Genomic DNA, 20,211 nt, shown 5'->3' on the forward strand with positions numbered 1-20,211 from the left:
AAATACATAAACATATCAATGAAAATATCGTTCTATATATCTATTACATAGATATAATAAATAAATAGCTAATAATATCTCATAAATCTGACTTAAGAGGTTCAATAGTTAAGGCGAAGAGACTAACAAATAGACTTGTAACTTTCATATTGATAAGGAAATAACTTCTATATTTAGTAATTACAACAATAGCGACTTGAGAAACTGTAAAAATTTTGTGAAAAACGCAAGGCAAAATTTGAAAAAGGCGAATCGTTCAGCCATTTTATATAAACCTGGTGGCAATACTATTGAAGCATTTTATGTTGGGCTCAAAATGACTTGTATCCAGAGCCGTAAAATGTTAAATAAAAAAAATACTCGTAGTTGCAGAGTTATATTACGATAACAGCCTAAGTAGATTATTTACAGGGTAATTGTACTAAAATAATTGAAATCATTTGTATATTTTATTAAAACGAATATTAAAAGTCTGTCAATTGTATCTAACATTTATGAATATGTAAAGTTGAATAATCGAAAATGTGTCGAGTTGAATAATCGAATATTTATTTTTAATCATTCGTTCAATCGTACTCATGAATAAACTCCGCACTTATTTCATTCAATTTCACTCACTCCCCGTCTCTGCCCGAATGCCTTCTTTCACCCCCTTCGACATCTCAATTCACGACGAAAGTTTAGGTTCAAAGTCTGTCTTCTATTATTTAATTAAATCGTTTTAAGTGCCTTTTTCATAAAGTAATATACAAACATGGCTAGTTCTAAAATATTACGTGCACTTAATTTCTTAAGAAACCGTAAGGACTTATCACTTATAACAGGTAAGGTGTTTTACGTGACTTTGAAAGTTGTAAGAGAATCCATTACAAATTTCTCTAATTCTTATTTCTATTCTGTAGGTGTACATAACAGAGGATATGCAGCAGCAGCAGCCAGCGATGGTCACACTAAATGTAAGATAGTTGATGGCGTTTATGTTATTACATTGGACAGTCCAAATGCCAAGGTAAGGTAACTTTTTGTACTAGAAAATCATGAAAGCTAGCTAAGATACTGGAAATTAGTCCCTCATTTCCATTAAAAACTTAAATTTAATTTTTAATCCAATAAAAAAAACAAGTAAAAATAAATTAAAAATTTTATACTCTTAAGTGTGTATTGTAGGGTTAGGTGTTGTGGAATGTAAAAGAATAGCAAAAATAGGGTAGGTGATGTAAATGTTATGACGTTCAACACAGTCAATTCAATTAACAAATACAGTAGAAACTGATAATGGTTTATGGTAAATAAACAATAATTTAAAAAATTGTCTAAATAGTTTTATATCTTAACAGCAATCCATATTTTGCTAACAGCAACTTGAAATTACATAACTTTTGTTGTATTAACTGGAATTGGAAACATGCTGCTGACCTGACATGCGATTGTAAATGTTATCATTAACTACATATATGAACATCGTCACAAACATTGTATTGTCATGTAATCATAATAGGGGTACCAAGATCTCCAGCATTGCCACCCAAAGGACTGAAGTTTTATGGCTCCATACCCTGCATACTCACTGTTGTATCTGACCCTTCATCTAAAACAGTATATAAAGCAAGCTAAATAGTTTGCTTTGTAAAATACCACTCAACAGTGTCTGAATTAGGTAAGACAGAGGTGCCCATGTAAACATATTCGATGAACTTTACCTTGTACTGAAGTGATGATATATGTGTACTCAGTGTCACCATGAAGAATGTTTGGATTGCAGTATCGAGGCAATAAAAATTCAAAATTTGCTTCCAGTAGTGGTAGCTCCACATGTTCACTTTCTAATCAATACAGCATAACCAATCTGTATTTCTTTGAAAAGCAGATAATTGTTAGCATTATAACTAACAATTATTTTTCAAACTTGTAGGTAAACTCTCTAAATGCAGCTGTAATTGAAGAAGTAAATAAGGTAATTGGTGAAGTTGAATCTAATCCAGCCATTCAAGCCGCTGTATTAATATCAGGAAAACCTGGTTGTTTCATTGCTGGTGCTGACATTTCAATGCTTGAAAAATGTAAAACTAAAGATGAAGTTGTGGCACTATCAAAACGAGGTATATAAAAATATATAGTAACATACAACACTAAATAAATAATACTAACTAAAAAATACTAACTAAAAAACAATAAAAATTTAAATTAAGTATACAAGGTTAGAGGTAAAATGTATGAAATTGAAAGAAATGAGTTATTGACAATTAAACATTATAAAAAACAAATCAATAACAACTAAATACAAATAAATCATAGTACCTACACACTTAATAGCTATGATGCCCTACAACCAGCACATACCATGACCGTTAGTGATTACTGCCAAGGCATTGATATTCTACACAAGACACATGTGGGCAACAACTTGATATCAATATTAAAAATAAAATACAGGTTTTTAAAGGATACAGAAAACCAAGAACATGGTTTAATCGATTGAATTACTTTTAATTACTTGAAAAAAATATTTAGAATTTGATATAAATCCAGTTTTAGGTTCGGAAGGGCAACCTGTGTAAATTAAATATTTAATCCAACAGCACTGCTCAAAAAATTAAACACTAATGTTATATATAGATAGATAACTTTAAACACACTTACTGTGACTATTTATAATATTATTTATTATATTTTGTTCATATTAGGGCAAACAGCTTTTCAGCTTCTATGAAAGTCCTGTATTTAAAGTCTCTCATATGTGTGAACATTAGGATTAGACATTATTATTGTATATTTATTTTTTCTTACAGGAGTGGATAATACAAATTATATTTGAATATAAGCTATAATATTTATTTGTTTAAATGTAATATGCAATTATTTAAATTAAAATGATATATATTTTTAAGGTCATGAAATATTTCGAAGATTGGAAACATCTAGAAAACCATTTGTAGCAGCCATTCAAGGCAGTTGCCTTGGTGGTGGTTTAGAAACTGCACTGGCTTGCCATTATCGCATAGCTGTTAAAGACAAAAAGACTGGATTTGGTTTACCTGAAGTAATGTTAGGACTTTTGCCTGGTGGTGGAGGCACACAGAGGTGAATTTTCATTGTTGATTATTTGTTTTTTATATAATTAAAATGGCAAGCAAGCTGATGGGCCCTTTGATGTTAAGTAGCAACTGTCTAATATAACATCTCCATATGACGTCTGTGGTGGTACACCTTAAAACATCTTAGTTTTCTGTAACTTTGAAGAAACTTAAGCGGAAGTTTCTTCAAAATTACGGAAAACTAATATGTATTGACTATAATTCTGTATAATTATAATTTTTATCCTGTAATTTAACTGACATTTCGCTCCCTCCAATATAAACAGCTTGTATAGCACAAACTGCTTGGTATGTGGGATGTGTGTGCCAAAGGTCAGCCACACATCCTTTACTAGATAGGCAGTGTGAATTGAATGCTATTGGCTTGTATATCTCCTCTACTGGTTAGACACCATACAACACTTCAGTACTTTATCAGACAGCACCCCACTATCATCTATGTAGGTATTTATTATAGAAATATCTAAGATCAATATTTTTAAAGGAATTTACCTATTAGCTATTATTACTACTAAATAGCATATATTTAATGTAAATTTTAGATTACCGGCTCTTACTTCGGTACCCACGACTTTGGACCTAGCACTCACGGGCAAAACTGTGAAAGCTGATAAAGCTAAGAAGTTAGGAATAGTTGATTTGCTAGTATCTCCTCTTGGACCTGGTTTGTATTATTTCTTATTTTATATATAAAAACATATTTGTGTGTACACGATAATGTGTGTGTGTGTGTGTGTTTATGTGTATACATGAATTTTATTTATTGTTTTTTAATTATGCATGCTGTAGTCTTCCGAGAAAACCTTGGCAAGTAGATCATTTCACAATCGTATTAATTTCTTTTAGGCAAAAGTCTACCTGAGGAGAATACCATAAAATACTTAGAAACTGTAGCAATACAAATTGCCAGAGATATTGCTGCTGGAAAAATTAAAGTAGATAGGTCGAAAAAAGGTCTGGTTGAAAAGATAACTGCAAATGTTATGAAATTTGAATTCGTTAAGAATCTTATATTTAACAAGGCAAAGGAACAAGTTCTCAAGGCTTCCCGAGGCCTCTATCCAGCGCCTCTTAAGGTAAAATTATTAAACAATTTGTTACATATCATAAAATGCATTGCAGACTTGGCTGTTTGAATTTCTGAATGAACTATATAGATTTAGCATTATGTTCATATATTATAAACAATATGTGATATTTATTTTTTGTACACATTGATTGTAGAAGACACTTACACTTTAAATTTTTTGCACTTTTATATGAAACGTATAAAAATATTAGTGCCATTAAAATCAAAATAACAAATTATTTAAAGATGCTTGCAATAAAGTAATTTTAATCATTCAAAACTAATAAACTAAAAAGTTTACAAAGACATAAATTTACACTTTTGTTTAAATTCATATTTTACAGATTCTTGAAGTAGTACGAGTTGGAGTTGACAAGGGCCCAGCAGCAGGTTATGAAGCAGAAGCACAAGGTTTTGGAGAATTAGCAATGACACCACAAAGCAAAGGTCTCTTCGGTCTTTTCAGAGGACAGACTGAGTGTAAGAAAAATAGATTTGGCAAATCCCAGGTGGATGTTAAAACGGTAAGACCAATTTATAACAGGTCTCTTTTAAAATAAATGGTAATGGAATTGTGCATCTGTCTGCGCTGAATGTTTATGCTATGGGCTTAGCATGTCAAATAGCCCATTGTGGAAAAATTACCAGGAATTGAATTTATGACAATAGTTTCTAGGGGAAACCAAGTGGACGTCAACCTGACATAGTACATTACTAGCAAATCGGGTCATTAGACTTATAATGGACTAACAATTATTTATTAATTAGACCCAGAGATTACCCCCATGCAACCTCACAAACTCACAATCTTTACCTTTGTAATATTATATTTATTATTTCAGATTGGTGTCTTAGGTGCAGGGTTGATGGGAGCAGGCATTGTTCAAGTATCTATAGATAAAAATTATAAGGTAGTCTTGAAAGATGCGACAAATGCTGGTCTCTACAGAGGGGTGGGACAAATACAAACCGGCTTAACTAATGCAGTTAAGAGGAAAAGAATCTCTTCGTGAGTACACACACACATTCATATATACACACTAATCTGTATACATGTTTACATTGAGTTCACCCAATACGATCATTATAAAGTTTGTCAGAAATTTAATAAAACCAAAAAATATGTATATAAATGCAGTGTTAAGTAAAAACTTCTCTTCTCTTATAATCTATAGGTATAAATCAGCTTATGTCGCCTCGCTCTTGACCATACATTCTTTCCAAAGGTTCAAGGACAAATTAATGAAGCTGATTACTAAGTATTTTTACCGTGGTGTCTTTACGCAAAATGAATGACATTATATGTCATATAATGTAATTAGTGAAGTTTTTTTTTTCTTATACATCATGCAATCAGTCTTATAGGATATGAACAGAGTACACAGAGTCAGTGAATTTAGTTTATTTTTAGTTAATGTAATAACAAATATTAATAAGTTGAATTAAAATATTCTTTTTGCATTATTCTACATGCAAAAACAATATTTTTAACTATATATCAATATTATTTACTCAATGTCAGGACTAACATCAACAAGAACAGTACATTTATTGTAATAAATAATTTAATTTCCTTTCTTTATTACATACATTTCACAGATTGGAAAAAGATAGATACTTATCAAATTTACAACCAACTTTGGAATATACTAAGTTTAGCAATGTCGACTGTGTAATAGAAGCTGTCTTTGAAGATATTAACATTAAACATAAAGTAATCAAAGAACTAGAGGCTGTTGTTCCAAAACACTGTGTTATTGCAACAAATACAAGCGCCATTCCCATAACAAAAATTGCTGCTGGAAGTAGCAGACCTGACAAAGTTATTGGTACGTAATTTGTGAATAAATTGTTATCCTCATTATTGTAATCACGATTGAAGTGATTAGTATGTATAACATCAAAATTTAATTGAATATTTACTTTCAATTTCTGATATTTCCCAACTCAAAAGTGATTGATGGCAATGATTGGACAAGTTAAATTTTATTGACAACAATAACATTATTATTTTAAATTTTCGCCTAAGTTAGACAATATTGGAATATTAAAATCACATGGGAATTTCGAGGGATTAAACATTCCCTGAGCAATGTATTGAACACAGTAAATGTATACCATAACGTGATGTTTGCGGTTCTGCATCACATTTCATTGCATATACCAATCTGACTTTTGGTTTAACATTTTTCTACATTCATGTCTAGGTTTGGCAGGTTGCCGTTGTTTATAATTTAGAGATTCAAGGGTTCAGTAAATCTTTAATTATAGAAAATTTATATATGAAATTAAATCGACAATAAATGAACCGAATGTTTGTAATGGATAAATTCGAAAAGAACTGTTCCCATTTTAAAGAATGTTTCGCCTTATAAATAGCTAACATTATTAACGACTCTACTTCATGGGGACAACAATGCATGATACAGCTAGTGTAAAGTAATGATTTTTATAGGCATGCATTACTTCTCCCCTGTGGACAAAATGCAGTTGCTGGAAATCATCCGTCACCCGGGAACAAGCGACGATACAGCTGCAGCGGCCGTGGCTGTAGGATTACGTCAAGGAAAAGTAGTCATTACTGTTGGGGATGGTCCCGGATTTTACACCACGCGCATTCTCTCAACTATGTTGAGTGAAGCTATACGGTAAGTTGTCAAGGCAGCAACAATGTGGCTTAGAACAATAATATTAACAAAGATATAATTAAATTTTCTTGTTTTAAGATTACTTTTCCAATAAAAATACCTCTTCATTGGGGGTTAGAGACATATGGTTAATTAACATTAATTGCAGTAACTCATATCTAGAATTTGGTTAACAGGGCTATTTTCAAACTAAAGCTATTTCATTTATGTACACATTACTTCTTCACGACAATATTGGTAAGTCTACAATATTGATCCAGGGGATTTGCATGATGCATAATTTAAGTATTAAGAATAATTTGTGTGTTTATTCTTCAGACTACTACAAGAAGGTGTAGATCCTAAAGAATTGGATAACATGACCAGACAATTTGGATTCCCTGTGGGTGCAGCCACGCTAGCTGATGAAGTTGGTATTGATGTGGGTGCCCATATTGCAGTAGATCTTGCTAAGGTAAAATATTATTGCTTTCTACAAAGGAGAATTGCCAAATCTGATCAACCATTTCAATCACAAGTGTAATAATGACCAAATAAATAGAATAACCATTATTTGATTGTTCAAAACTATTATATTCAAACCAAATATTTGAATACAACTAATTTGTTTAGATTAACTTACTCCTCTCCTTTATTTTTCTACACTTAGTAGGTTTTACTAAATAGGTGTTGCTAATTCTGTCTTTCGAAATTAATTTCCAGTGACATTACTTACATTACATTATTATTTGAAAACAAATTATTATATAATAAATACAAATTATTTGGAATATTTCAATTTATATTTTCTAATATCCGTACCATCAAATTTAATATTTATCTATTTTAGCTGTGAAAGGGTTTTTGTTTTAAAGCAAATTGTCTATACTATACTTATATTTCATACATGAGATGAGTTTTTAATTTGGAGTAATATTGTATTTTATGACCTCTTTAAAAGGGGAAACAAAGGTATCATAAATTAATAAAGAAAAAAATGTTATGTTTACTTTATTGTTAATAATAACTTATTTAGGTTTGTATTAAACTTGCAGGCCTTTGGAGAACGTATCGGAGGCGGTAATTTGAACATTATGCAAGACTTAGTTAAAGCTGGTTTTATGGGACGAAAATCAGGCAAGGGTATTTATGTGTATGAGAAAGGAACAAAGAACCGAGATGTAAATCAAGAAGTTGTACAATTATTGAAAGATAAATATTCCTTGGAACCCCGCGGCGCCAACACAGTAGAAGATCAACAGCTAAGAATGGTGTCAAGGTAAATAATAAAGAACAATATTATTATGTTTTTCAAAATATTGTTGTTTTTCTAAATGACTTTATATGTTTTAGATTTGTGAATGAAGCTGTTTTATCACTGGAAGAAAAAATCCTTCACAGTCCATTAGAAGGTGATGTTGGTGCTGTATTTGGTCTTGGATTCCCACCATTTACTGGGGGCCCATTCAGATGGGTGGATCAATTTGGTGCTGATAAACTAGTGAAGAAAATGGAAGAATATCAAAGTCATTATGGAGCTCCCTTTAAGCCTGCTCAAACACTCGTAGACATGGCCAAAGACAGCAGTAAAACATTCTACAAAAATTAAAGGTGTTAATCACTTTATATAAGATATTTATTTATATCCTGTACTTTTGAAAGTTATATTTATGTACATTAGTAACTTGACATTTTACTGAATGTCATAAACTACTTGTCTTCCTCCTAATTGATTAATTACTAGGAGAATTTATTTTATGTAACAGAAATGTCAGGCATGACAAAGTTGGAAGAATGATCATCAATTTATTTATTATGAATAGTGTAACTGAGATTGTTAATAAATTATAAATATATTGTGTTTATATCATTTTTTGTTTATCAGCGAACATTGAATGTTTTTATTGTTCGAGTACTTAAATTGGCTTTTAGATATTTTATTTTAAAAAAATGGTCATAGTAAAAAGAGTATGGTGGATTAAAACAATAAGAGGTTATGGGTAATATCCAGTTATAAGTATCTACCTATGTATTTGTATGAATGTATGTATCTTCTATCTGCCTTAACGATATACTATATTAAAATTAGAATGAAGGTGATATAATAAGTAATTCGTACAAACACAGGTAGACTAAACAAAATCATATCTATTTCAGCGCTAGCTAGTAGCTTTGTAAGATGAAGAATTTTTCAGCTGATGGATGTGATTTATTGTAAATGTTTCTATCACCGATGAGATAGACATAAATTGGTACGACAATGAGTCGGCAAATCTCAATATCCCTTATTTTATGTAACCATTTGATATTGTTTTTTGACTGATTTGATAAAATTGGTCTGTGAAAAATAATCGATTATCATATATTTATTTAAATATTAAAAATGATATTTTTCTAACTTATAAACGAATATTTTTTCTAACTCTTAAACACAATAAAATACACTAGTCTTTTGCCAAAAGATAAAAAAAAACAAAAAATTCTGACTAGGTCACGTTAGTCTCTTTTTTTATGTTTTATTTATCCGTAATGGAAAGGCAAAGAGTCTAAGTCCATACAGCCGTGTTAGTCTCTTTGTCTACGTCTGATCTGTGCTTGTCACCTTTATCACATGCATGAGTCAGAAGATCGAGTGCATTATTTAAAAACAAATTTTATTTCTTTTAATGGCACTAAATAATTTAAATAATTATATTGCTTACACCTTTCAAAATACTTCTCATAATATTTTAGTCGTATATCTTTCACCAATTATTCAAGTAAGTAGTTATAAAGACAAGTATTTATTAAAACTGCTTTATTTTTACTTATTTCTATGATAAATTATATAATTTTATTTCAGGAAATAGTTGAGACATTTCTTCACTTAATTAGGTATCATTCAATATATTTGGACCTAGGTAGATACTGGACATCTCGGGCAACTGTTCCAATCCTGGACTTTTATTTTATGTTACAAAGTAATTATAATGTTAATAAAAATACATTCAGTAAAAAACAAAAACTTGAAAAGAATATTAGAACATATAGTTTATTTGGCTATAATATTTATTTTGATACCAGGTTTCTTTTATTTTGAACTCTGTATAGTATTACCTGTTGTAGTGGAAGAATGGACGTTTGCTCATTTTATACATTTAATGTGTGCAACATTTTTATTAGTAAATATTGTAGGTAATATGATTTACGGAATGTTTACTAACACTACCATTAAAGGAAGATATCTTGATAGCTTCAACAAGTGTGACTGGACAGTATGTAGTGTATGTGAATGCTTACGGCCACCACGTGCATGGCATTGTAATACATGTGATATTTGTATTTTAAAAAGAGATCACCATTGTACTTTTTTTGCTTCTTGTGTAGGTTATTTTAACCATAGATATTTTATATTATTTACGCTATATATTTTTATATCAATGGTGTATGCATTTTATTATAATGTTAAATTTTTAGCTACATTTATTACATGGAATCATGGATTAGTTATTATAAAATTTATATTCCCCTTAGCTAGTTTTGTAATAGATTTTAGTAAGGAAAGCCTTTATGTATTTTTAGTTGTAATTAATTTTATTATAGGAATATTTTCTGGCTTCTTATTCTTTTATCATTTTAATAATTTATTAAAAGGGAAAGTAGTTCCTGAAACAAAAAAGGGAAGAAACCAATTATTATATAATAGAGGATGGAAGGCAAATTTAATAGAGGTATTTGGTTCCAGGTGGTATTTAACCTGGATATCACCATTTATGCACAGCCCTTTACCAGGTAATGGGGTGGAATGGGTAGTGGAAGATAAGTATAAATAAGAGAGAAATATATACTTTAAGGCAATAAGAATGAATTCAAGTTAAAATTTCCTAAACAATTACAATTAGAAAGAAATAAATAATATGTGGTCACTGTTTTTTAAACTATGTATAAATTTTATAACTAAGAATTTTTGGTCAGATATCTAATGTTGATTTACTTGAATGTCTACACAATTTTCCCTGATATACTAACTGGCAAATGAAAGTTAGGTCACTTTACAATCTTTCAAAATAATATCCTTATTATTTTTTCATCATACTAAAAAGCATCTAATAAGTTATAAATATTTACTACATTATAATATTTCACAGTATATTCAGTTGCGAATAGTAATTTGCCTGAATTATGTACACAGCATTAGCAAATTTTTCTGAAAATGTATTTTATCAATGATACCTGTTGTTAAAGTTGAGAAAATAATTGTTTATATATGTAACTGTTAATTAATAATGTTAATTAACTAAATAATATTTTTAGTTTTGCAACCGTATTTTATTATGTATTTTATGTTTATCCTTATATATCTTTATTTTGATGCAGTTGCTGCATTTAGAAAATATGTAACAATGTTATTGTCTTATTTCATATAAATTTATTAACAAACACATTGTAGATGCTTGAGAAATATGCAGACAGATATGGATAAACAATATGGGGGAGTCAGTGTGATCTTACTCTTTTGTTTCCCCTGCAATCTCAACCAAAGTGATATTATGATCTATCTTGCACTATTCTTTAGAGGTTAATATAAAAAGTGTTCTAAGTATAATATATTAACAAAACTAAACATGTGTTATACATAGTTTATTTTCACTAAATAATTTGATTCTTAGATACTTAAAAATTACTTGAATAATTATTTACAAATTTGTATATGCATACATTCATAATAATGTTATTCTATTGTCTGTCAGGAATGTTAGAATTTGGCAATATTTGTGCTAAATATCTACTGCGTATTCTATCAGACTGAGATTGTGCAACATCTCGTTGCGAAATGGGGGTGGAAGATTCCAGTGCTTCTGATGGTCTTGTTGAATCTGTTTCTTCTCGTTCACTTTCCACTTCATTGTCCAATAAATTTGCAGTTTCGTCAGAGTCATTAGACCTATAATAAAATATAGAAATAAAAATCTGAATTTAAGTACCCAGCTATGGTTAATACTTATTAATTATTTTATAAACTTACTCTTTCATAGATTCTCTCATACTTGGTGACATATTTAATATACCATTGCCAGTGGAGTCAATAATGTATATAAGAACAGCAGCAATTAATGATACTACAAAAGAAAAGAGAGGTTAAAAATAAACATCAATAAGGACAATTTTCAAATTACAAAATGTGTGCAATATTACCAAATAGGCATCCTAAAAAGAACATTTCCAACATCAAATAACCATATTTGTCAACGATAACACCTGCCAATATTATAACAGTAGCCAGGCCCAAGTTTTGAACTGCTTGACATCTGAAAATAATATGTAAGTACATATCTATTAAATTGCAATAATTTAATTAGAATACTACCTCTTAACAATATAAATAAAGACTACTTACATTCCATATGCTGTCCCCAACTGATTTTGCGCTACGATTAAGGCTACTAGTGGCCACAAACCACTTGCTAATAATGAATATGAAATTCCTAATGAGATCTGTAAATTTATAATTATTACTAAAAATGGCACACTTATAATTTCAATTGTATGTACCTTTTAACTTTCACGTAAGTTAAAAGATACATTTACAATTAATGGTGTAATTAAATTATAAGTAGGTAATATTGACAACAATCATTGATCAATCAATTTTTTTTCAAATACTAAGAAAATTATTTTATTGTATTATATACCGGCCTTTGCAGGAGGCACCATACTACTATTTCAAGTATTTTTTAAATATACATAAAACATTGTGTGCATGTTTGGACAACTACTGTTAGTTGTAACACACAATAGATAATTGTAAAATTGTTGTGATCCCTCTGAACAGTTATAACATTATATTATATAGGTACATATAATAGCAACATAATTATCTCAGATCTTATTATTATATCAGAAATTGCAATTTTATTTATGCAGGTAACTTTTCCCACTCCTACGTGTACGTTTTTGATATAAAACAATATATGCTCATCCTCGTTGAGCCGTGAAAAGTTAACAAACAGACAAATAGTACTGTAGAAAATAAATTGTAATATAGGGATTAGAACAGACGAAACTCAGTACATCAAAGGTTTGTTTTTACATAGCATGAATCACATTCCTAACTAGTTGTCTCATTTATGTGCATGCTGATTATTATATAAACATTAATTTCTTAATGAACATCTTACCACTCCAATATATGGGTTACAAAAGGTGAAAGCGAGCATAAAATGTGCACCAATAGTGGTCAAAATACTTATAATAACCCACATAACATTTCTTCCAGTCTTATCAATTAAAATACCAAAGAAGGGACTCAATGCTGCTGATAATAAATAAACCATCGAGTTTGCAGTGTTGGCATCTTGAGGCAGGAAGTCGAATTTGCGCTCAAAAAATAATCTAAAACAATATTGTTGTATTATAATTACTTATACATGTAATAAAGCATTACATACAAAAAATATATAAAACAGTTACTACTTACTTTCCCAAGGCAATAAATGGAAATATAGCCAAATAATATGCTACACAAATCACAGAAACAAGCCAGAATACAGATTTAAAATGCAAAACATCCTTAAGATGAAATGGTTCCTCATTAGCTTGTTCATCTTGCCTTCCAAGAATTTTTTCAGCTCTATAGTCCATCCATCCCAGAATTAAACCGCAAACCAAAGATATAAGGCATGTAAGTGCAGCTAAAAAATAATTTGTTTTTAGCATACGAATTGCAATTTGCCATAGGATTATTACATTATCAAAAATATTGGATCTGCATTCCAAATCATAAAATGGGGTATAAATGAAAAATCTGACTACAATGTTGTGTGTATGTGTGTGACCAAGTAACCAAGCCATTATAACCACTAAATATGTAACTTAACTATACAAATGTATTAAATATGTTAAAACTTTGTTTGAATCAGAATTATATCACTAGCTTCATAAATTGACACATTGCACATAAAGGTAAAATTATGAATTTTTCTGAGAAATTACAATTGATTTCAATTATACAGGAAAATAAATAATGATATTAGTAATTTCAAAAATTGTGTTTTCTATGCATTGAAAACAAAACTAATATGTTAGCACACTTAGGATTTGGTTCCGAACCAAAAGGGTACAACTGGAATCACTATATTTTATTTGGCATATAGCTAATCATTACAAAAAATAGGTTTATAATCTAAATATATACCTACTTAATATAAATTTATTTATAACGAAAATATACCCTTAAGACCACTGGAATATTATCAGTTATTTTTAAGAAATAATAATAATTTCCATCAAAGTCCTTAGATATTTTTATGTTTGCATCTAATTTATAGATTGATTTAAATATTATCCCAAATAGAACTTACCAACATAGAATATATGAAAACTTACCAATAAATAATGCAACTCCTAGCCTTTCGTAACCAGCGTAGTAATTGCCAACCCATTTATAAATGGGTTCCATAACCCAGAAATTTACTGTACTTCCAAATCTGGAAAAGGACAATTGCAATCCAAATACCATATTGAGCTCTTTTCCTTTAAACCAAAGAACTACATAGTTGTTCACAGCTACTTGTAGTGATTCTCCTCCTATTCTGAAATAATAGTTTAGATCTAATTAATAAATCATCCATGGATTTTAATTTAATGTCTCCATAAAAATAAATAAAACGTAAGATCCCGTGATTTTTCCTAATTGTAGGTATAAATAATCAAATTGAAACCAGTATAATTCCCCTTGGTTAGCTTACGTAGGTCACGTAATGGCATTGCATGAGGAGTATTTATCACTGTGCTACTTCAAATGCGTAGTCATTATTTATTTATATAAAAAATGGGGCCCTATTTTATGCAAGTCTATCACTAACAAAGTTTTCAGGTCAAATTTCTGCGGTATCAAATGTTTCTAATTCAACATATTGTAATTAGATAAACCTACCCTTAGTATCGCAGTTCCTTTGCTGTCAATTCTTATCGATACATGCTCATTAACCTAATTCAGTGTAGGTAATTGCATCCAAATAAGGACGTAATTTAAGATAATGACTACACATACAAATAATATTGTTATGCATGTTTGTGACCGCTACTTTGTCTCTCGAATAAGAATAATTACTTTTTAGTTTCAACCAATATTAAAATGAGTTTTGTTTCGTGTAGAGGGCAATATCGATTCGAAACGGAATTTGGTGATTGTATTTGCAATATATAGAATTCAATCTTGTAATAAATCTACAGACTTTTTTAAATTATAATGACGTTGCAGCAATATAACACATGCATGTCTATATTATCAATAGTATTATTAATTCAATACTATTATTATTATGAAAATTCATTATTTGTATATTTTATTTTATTACAAATAAAATAAAATAACTCTAAAAATACTTAAGCAATTCTGTAGTCGATATATATAGAAATATTTTATCATTGAATACTGTAAGCTGTATTCCATATAGGACATACAGCAAGTATATAAATTGTTTAGTCAAGTAAACAATCTTAAATTTCCCTTTTGTACATTCGTGTAATTTTTTGGGGAGGTAGTATTCATGTAAATAGAAACATGAAATTAAATTTAATTCTTACCCAAAAACAAATCTGCCGAGAATCATTAGCCAAAATGCATTGACATATACTCCAAAGGCAAATATTACAGCTCCTATCAAAACTATAGCCATGTATATTACAGTGCCCAATCGAACACCAAAGTACCTTAAAAAAGTTAATACAAAATTAATGTTTAATTCTAGTTCTTAAAATACAAAACAATTCTACATAGTTATTTATTTAGAAAATTATATTTGTAAAGTAACAAATAAGTATTGGCAAATACTAATAACAAACCTATCAATTAGATAACCACCAATGAAACATAATATTACATTAGGCCATGAGTAAATTGAATACAACAATGCAAACTGAGATGTGTTTAAATGTGAGTCATCCTTGAAATTATCTACCAGAGCTCCGGGTGTGTCATAACAGAAATATGAACCTGAAATCAGTGAAACATTATTATTACTTAATATCATTTATTTGCTGTACATATATGTCGACATGTTGCATTTTAAATAAAAATGAGTTGCATAAGTTGTAGCTTGCAGGAGTATTCTTATTAATAAAGGATACAAAAATTCACTTTTTTATAAAATATATAGTTAATCATTAATAAATTACAGATGATTAATTTGAACACTAATAAGAAAATAAATTGATTTTTTATTAAAATTTCTTTCTTTTATTACAATTAAATAAATTCATTAATACATAGAAAAAAATCCCTTTTCTATATTTACTGACTTCTTGTAGTTGATAAATAAATATTATTATTATAATATCACTTTATATTTCATTTTTATACTATTTATGTAAAACATTGTTAACCACATAATAAGATTGTTTATTACAGATTATTAGGGCTATTATAAGGTAAACATAGCATTTTCTAACAAGCAGGAATGTATAACTTGAGTAAAATTTTGAAGCATCATATAACATATTCATAACATTATTTACAATGTAAGTACATAAACATATGATAAGATAAATTTAATTAAAGTTATGTATTATTTGAATATATGAGTACAAAGTAGCCAGGAAATTTATTATAATTATAACTTGTAATAAGTTTATACACAGCTGGTTTTAGTAAAAAAGCTACAGACAAAGATTACTCACCAAAACAAAGGAAACACATTAACAATAGCGCTGTGAACCGATGTATTTTGTGTGCAGGGTGACACCATGACGTTGTTGATATACGATTAGATGCACTAGTACCTATTTCAGGATTTTCCATTTTATCCTTGAATAATAACAATAAATTATTATATACAACTTGTGGATATTATAAAATGTAAATACCAATAATTGCATGTGGCTTATCAGTATCAGGTGAATAGAATATATTACATCAATCGTATTAGTTTTGAACTCACTTGTCTTTCTAAAAATATATATACAAATTCAACACATCATAAAAAAAGACAAATTAGTGCAATTCATGTATTACATCGATGTAAGTATATATAATATAATTATTGTATTATCTCTCACAAACGTTCGAATACAAATCATTACATGTAAATAAAGAATAAAGAAATAAACAGACGATAATACATTAGTACAGATCAGTAAACTACTAATTAAAAACTGTCAAACAACAAATCGTATCTGTACAATTTGTCATCTGTACCATAGAGTAGACTACATGCATATAGAAAAAACGTTCGTAGACAGCGAGATGAACGTAAAACTGTATGAGAGAAAGGGTCAATATCATCTTAAAAGAGACCGAATCATCTTTGAAAGGAAAAAGCGCGGGAACTTTCAAAGCGACTACACGTATTTTTTCGCGCTAGTTTTGGAAAATTATATTTTATTGAGTTTTTTTAATCAAAACTAGTAAAGATGACGAAGAGGAGCGGGAAGAAGCGAAAAAAGAAGGAGGAAATATCGGATGATACATCCGATGATATTAATTTTCTAGGGTCTGACTCGGAATCGGCACCTGAGGATGTGGATAAGTATAAGGCATTTCAAATACCAGATTATGTTCGGTACTATCCTGAGGATGGTGGAAACTTTGAATACATTGTATTTATGGAGAGTACAGATAGTAATAAGCCAATCGGTGATAGGGATATGATGTCCTTAGCTACTAATTTGAAAAAATACAATAAAGGAGTTAAGCAATTATTAAGGATGAATAAATTTAAGATCGGCGTCATTTTTGAACGCCCCGGTTTAGCTAATGCAGCCTTAGTTAATAAAAAATTTCTAGACGGATTTAAATTAAAGGCAAGTATACCAGCTTCAGCCACGGAAGTAACTGGAGTAGTTCAGCATGTTCCTACGCATCTATCGAACGAACAAATATACTCTAATATAACCAGCTCAAAAAATATTGTTTGTGTACGCAGATTCATGAGGCGTATTAAAGGTGATGATAACACCTTTACAATGCAGCCGACTAAAACTGTCTCCATCACATTTTCCTGTCCTGTACTTCCCGACACCGTTGACCTGAATAGCTGGCGCTTTGTGGTGAGGCCTTATATTCCTCCTGTAAAGCAGTGTCTTAAATGTTTAAGGTATGGTCATATCGCTAAGTTCTGTAAGAACGCTGAAAGATGCTCAGTATGCGGAAATAATCATAATTTCAAAAATTGTTCCGCAAATATTAACGAAGCCAAATGTTGTCACTGCAATGGTAATCATATAGCCATTTCATCACAGTGTCCTATTAAGAAAAAGAAAATAGAGGAGAATAAAAATAAAGTACAAAGTTATGCTGATATTGTTAGAGAGAAATCATTTCCTCAATTAGGCAGTACCAAAACTTCACCTTCGGCACAATTTATATCCCTACTTAATTCTGACCAAATTTTAAATACCCTATTAGAATCAATTGTTAAAATTATAACATTGAATAGAACCAATGACAAAACAATATGTACAGAAAATATAAAACAAGTTCTCCTAGAGACATTACAGAATAAAAAAAACCCAGATTAATCCTTTTTTTAATTTTTAATTTTTTATGGACAGTATAGTAATAGTCCAGTGGAATGCACAAAGTTTAGTAAGTAATCAACAAATCTTTACACATTTTCTATCGGAGAACAATATTCATATTGCTCTGATATCAGAAACCTGGCTAAAAGCCTACTATAAATTAAATATTAAAAGCTTTAACATTGTTAGATTAGACTCAGGCAATGACCATAACGGCGTTGCAATTTTAGTTCATAAAAGTATAGAATTCAGTAAAATTGATACATATAGTGATGATTCCTTACAGAATATTGCGGTACGATTAAAATATAAAAACACAGAAATGTCAGTTGTTAGTTTTTATAGCCCAAATAATTGTAGTCCACGTTTTAACAAAAATAAATTCAGTAATCTTCTTAATAGTATTCCAGAACCCATGTTGGTTGCTGGTGATTTTAATGCTCATCACACAGCATGGGGTTGCTCGTCTATTAATGCTCGTGGTCGTGACATTCTTGAATGTATTGATGGTAACAACTTGGTCATCTTAAATGATGGTACACCGACTACAGTAGGATCACACAGATGGCAGAGTAATGCACTTGACCTTACTATTGCATCCCCTTGCTTATCTCTTGCTTCAAATTGGATGGTACATAATGATCCCTTAGGTAGCTACCATTTACCTGTAATAACAAAAATAGTAATTAATAACAATTGCACTAGATTACCAGAATCCTCAGATTATCCCAAATTTCATAATTACAATCTTATAGATTGGACCATGTATAAGAAGATCACAGATAGTTTGTTACAAGATTTTACACTTTACACTTATAGTAATTCACCCCTGCAGTGTTATACTAAATTAATTGATATTTTCAATTTAGCTATAGACAAATGTTGTATATCAAAATCAAAACCCATAAGCTCTACAAATGATATTCCTTTTAAAAATAAAAGGATTCCATTACCTTGGTGGAATCAAAAATGTACTCTTGCAGTAGATAACTCTAAACAGGCATATGTTAATTTTAAAAATGACCCATCAGAGGCAAATTATATTGCTTTTAAAAGGTTACAAGCCAAAAAAAAATTAATACTTAAAAAAGAACAATCAATTAGCTGGAATAAGTTTTGTGAAAATTTTAATCGCACCACACCCATTTCCAAAATTTGGAATACTGTTAAAAAATTCAATAAAACTTATGTATATAGTCAGATTTCAAATAATAATAACTGGATTTCTAATTTTCTTAAAAAATATACTCCTGACACTGTCGAGACCCAATTTAAATCACACATTAATGAAAATAGTAACAAATTAAATTATTTAAATAAACCCTTCACTTTTTATGAATTTAATGCAGCCATATCTACCCGAAGAGATACAGCATTTGGTCTCGATGGCATACCATATAAATTATTAAAAAACCTCTCTTATACCTCTAAAAATATTGTTCTATGTATTTATAATGCACTGTGGAAAGATTCACTTATTCCTTCCGATTGGAAAAAAGATTGTATTATTCCAATTTTAAAACCAAACAAAAATCCAAATGAAATAGATTCCTATAGACCTATAACTCTGACCTCCTGCATGGGAAAAATATTTGAGCAATTATTAAAACAAAGACTAGAATTCTACATAGAGAGTAATTGTTTATTACCAGCAAATCAGTTTGGTTTTCGTAGAGGTAAATCTGCCTCTGAGAGTGTTACTCATCTTCATATTGATATATTTAAAGCACTTAAATGCAATGAAGTTTTGATTGGGGTATTCTTTGATATTATTGGTGCATTCAATAATGTCAATCATCACATTCTCACTCTGGAACTTGTTTCTATTGGTATACCTGGAAAAATTATAAACTGGGTCTATAACTTTTTAAATGGTAGAGAAGTTTTTGTTAAAGTTAACAAGCAGTTAATAGGACCTCGT

General features: G+C 29.7%; 4 protein-coding genes across 6 annotated transcripts; 3 read left to right on the forward strand and 1 right to left on the reverse strand.

Annotated features, from left to right (window-relative positions):
• The first annotated feature begins 626 nt into the window (after positions 1 to 626).
• On the forward strand, positions 627 to 8,656 carry LOC131853510 (trifunctional enzyme subunit alpha, mitochondrial). Its single transcript, XM_059204416.1, has 13 exons — positions 627 to 824; positions 903 to 1,009; positions 1,913 to 2,099; positions 2,889 to 3,081; positions 3,638 to 3,759; positions 3,942 to 4,171; positions 4,509 to 4,688; positions 5,007 to 5,173; positions 5,764 to 5,993; positions 6,620 to 6,812; positions 7,131 to 7,266; positions 7,847 to 8,070; positions 8,145 to 8,656. Exons 1-13 carry the CDS (start codon positions 755 to 757, stop codon positions 8,398 to 8,400), a joined length of 2,295 nt encoding a protein of 764 aa, XP_059060399.1. The 5' UTR covers positions 627 to 754; the 3' UTR covers positions 8,401 to 8,656.
• A 743-nt stretch (positions 8,657 to 9,399) lies between these two features.
• LOC131853573 (probable palmitoyltransferase ZDHHC24) lies at positions 9,400 to 11,353 on the forward strand. Of its 3 annotated transcripts, none has more exons than XM_059204500.1 (3): positions 9,400 to 9,550; positions 10,516 to 10,562; positions 11,221 to 11,353. In XM_059204500.1, the coding sequence occupies exons 1-3, from the start codon at positions 9,458 to 9,460 to the stop codon at positions 11,351 to 11,353; spliced, it is 273 nt and encodes a 90-aa protein (XP_059060483.1). In that variant the 5' UTR covers positions 9,400 to 9,457. The 3 variants fall into 3 exon arrangements, with proteins under 3 accessions (XP_059060483.1, XP_059060482.1, XP_059060481.1); XM_059204499.1 differs by having other exon boundaries at positions 9,634 to 10,562; positions 11,221 to 11,305; XM_059204498.1 differs by lacking the exon at positions 11,221 to 11,353 and having other exon boundaries at positions 9,634 to 11,130.
• A 66-nt stretch (positions 11,354 to 11,419) lies between these two features.
• LOC131853572 (major facilitator superfamily domain-containing protein 1-like) lies at positions 11,420 to 16,898 on the reverse strand. The gene is made up of 11 exons (XM_059204497.1): positions 16,712 to 16,898; positions 16,452 to 16,578; positions 15,618 to 15,768; positions 15,360 to 15,485; positions 14,157 to 14,362; positions 13,249 to 13,462; positions 12,950 to 13,163; positions 12,169 to 12,266; positions 11,967 to 12,079; positions 11,797 to 11,890; positions 11,420 to 11,715 (listed from the first exon to the last, which is right to left on the reverse strand). Exons 2-11 carry the CDS (start codon positions 16,570 to 16,572, stop codon positions 11,508 to 11,510), a joined length of 1,545 nt encoding a protein of 514 aa, XP_059060480.1. The 5' UTR covers positions 16,573 to 16,578; positions 16,712 to 16,898; the 3' UTR covers positions 11,420 to 11,507.
• A 193-nt stretch (positions 16,899 to 17,091) lies between these two features.
• LOC131853545 (uncharacterized) lies at positions 17,092 to 18,922 on the forward strand. Its single transcript, XM_059204464.1, has one exon. It carries the CDS (start codon positions 17,184 to 17,186, stop codon positions 18,288 to 18,290), a length of 1,107 nt encoding a protein of 368 aa, XP_059060447.1. The 5' UTR covers positions 17,092 to 17,183; the 3' UTR covers positions 18,291 to 18,922.
• The last annotated feature ends 1,289 nt before the right edge of the window (positions 18,923 to 20,211 follow it).

The sequence above is a fragment of the Achroia grisella genome, unplaced genomic scaffold (assembly GCF_030625045.1).
Source record: "Achroia grisella isolate CSIRO2021 unplaced genomic scaffold, CSIRO_AGI_Agris_v1 utg903, whole genome shotgun sequence".
In the NCBI taxonomy this organism is placed as follows: domain Eukaryota; kingdom Metazoa; phylum Arthropoda; class Insecta; order Lepidoptera; family Pyralidae; genus Achroia; species Achroia grisella.

Excerpts from the sequence above, each read along its gene's own strand:
- LOC131853510 (XM_059204416.1), top strand. The coding sequence starts at position 755 with ATGGCTAGTTCTAAAATATTACGTGCACTTAATTTCTTAAGAAACCGT. Across the intron at positions 3,760-3,941 it reads AGTATCTCCTCTTGGACCTG|GCAAAAGTCTACCTGAGGAG; the intron begins GTTTGTATTATT and ends AATTTCTTTTAG. Across the intron at positions 6,813-7,130 it reads ATGTTGAGTGAAGCTATACG|ACTACTACAAGAAGGTGTAG; the intron begins GTAAGTTGTCAA and ends TTTATTCTTCAG.
- LOC131853573 (XM_059204498.1), top strand. The coding sequence starts at position 9,761 with ATGTTAATAAAAATACATTCAGTAAAAAACAAAAACTTGAAAAGAATA.
- LOC131853572 (XM_059204497.1), bottom strand. The coding sequence starts at position 16,572 with ATGGAAAATCCTGAAATAGGTACTAGTGCATCTAATCGTATATCAACA. Across the intron at positions 14,363-15,359 it reads CTCGGCAGATTTGTTTTTGG|AATAGGAGGAGAATCACTAC; the intron begins GTAAGAATTAAA and ends CTATTATTTCAG. Across the intron at positions 13,463-14,156 it reads AGGAGTTGCATTATTTATTG|CTGCACTTACATGCCTTATA; the intron begins GTAAGTTTTCAT and ends ATTATTTTTTAG.
- LOC131853545 (XM_059204464.1), top strand. The coding sequence starts at position 17,184 with ATGACGAAGAGGAGCGGGAAGAAGCGAAAAAAGAAGGAGGAAATATCG.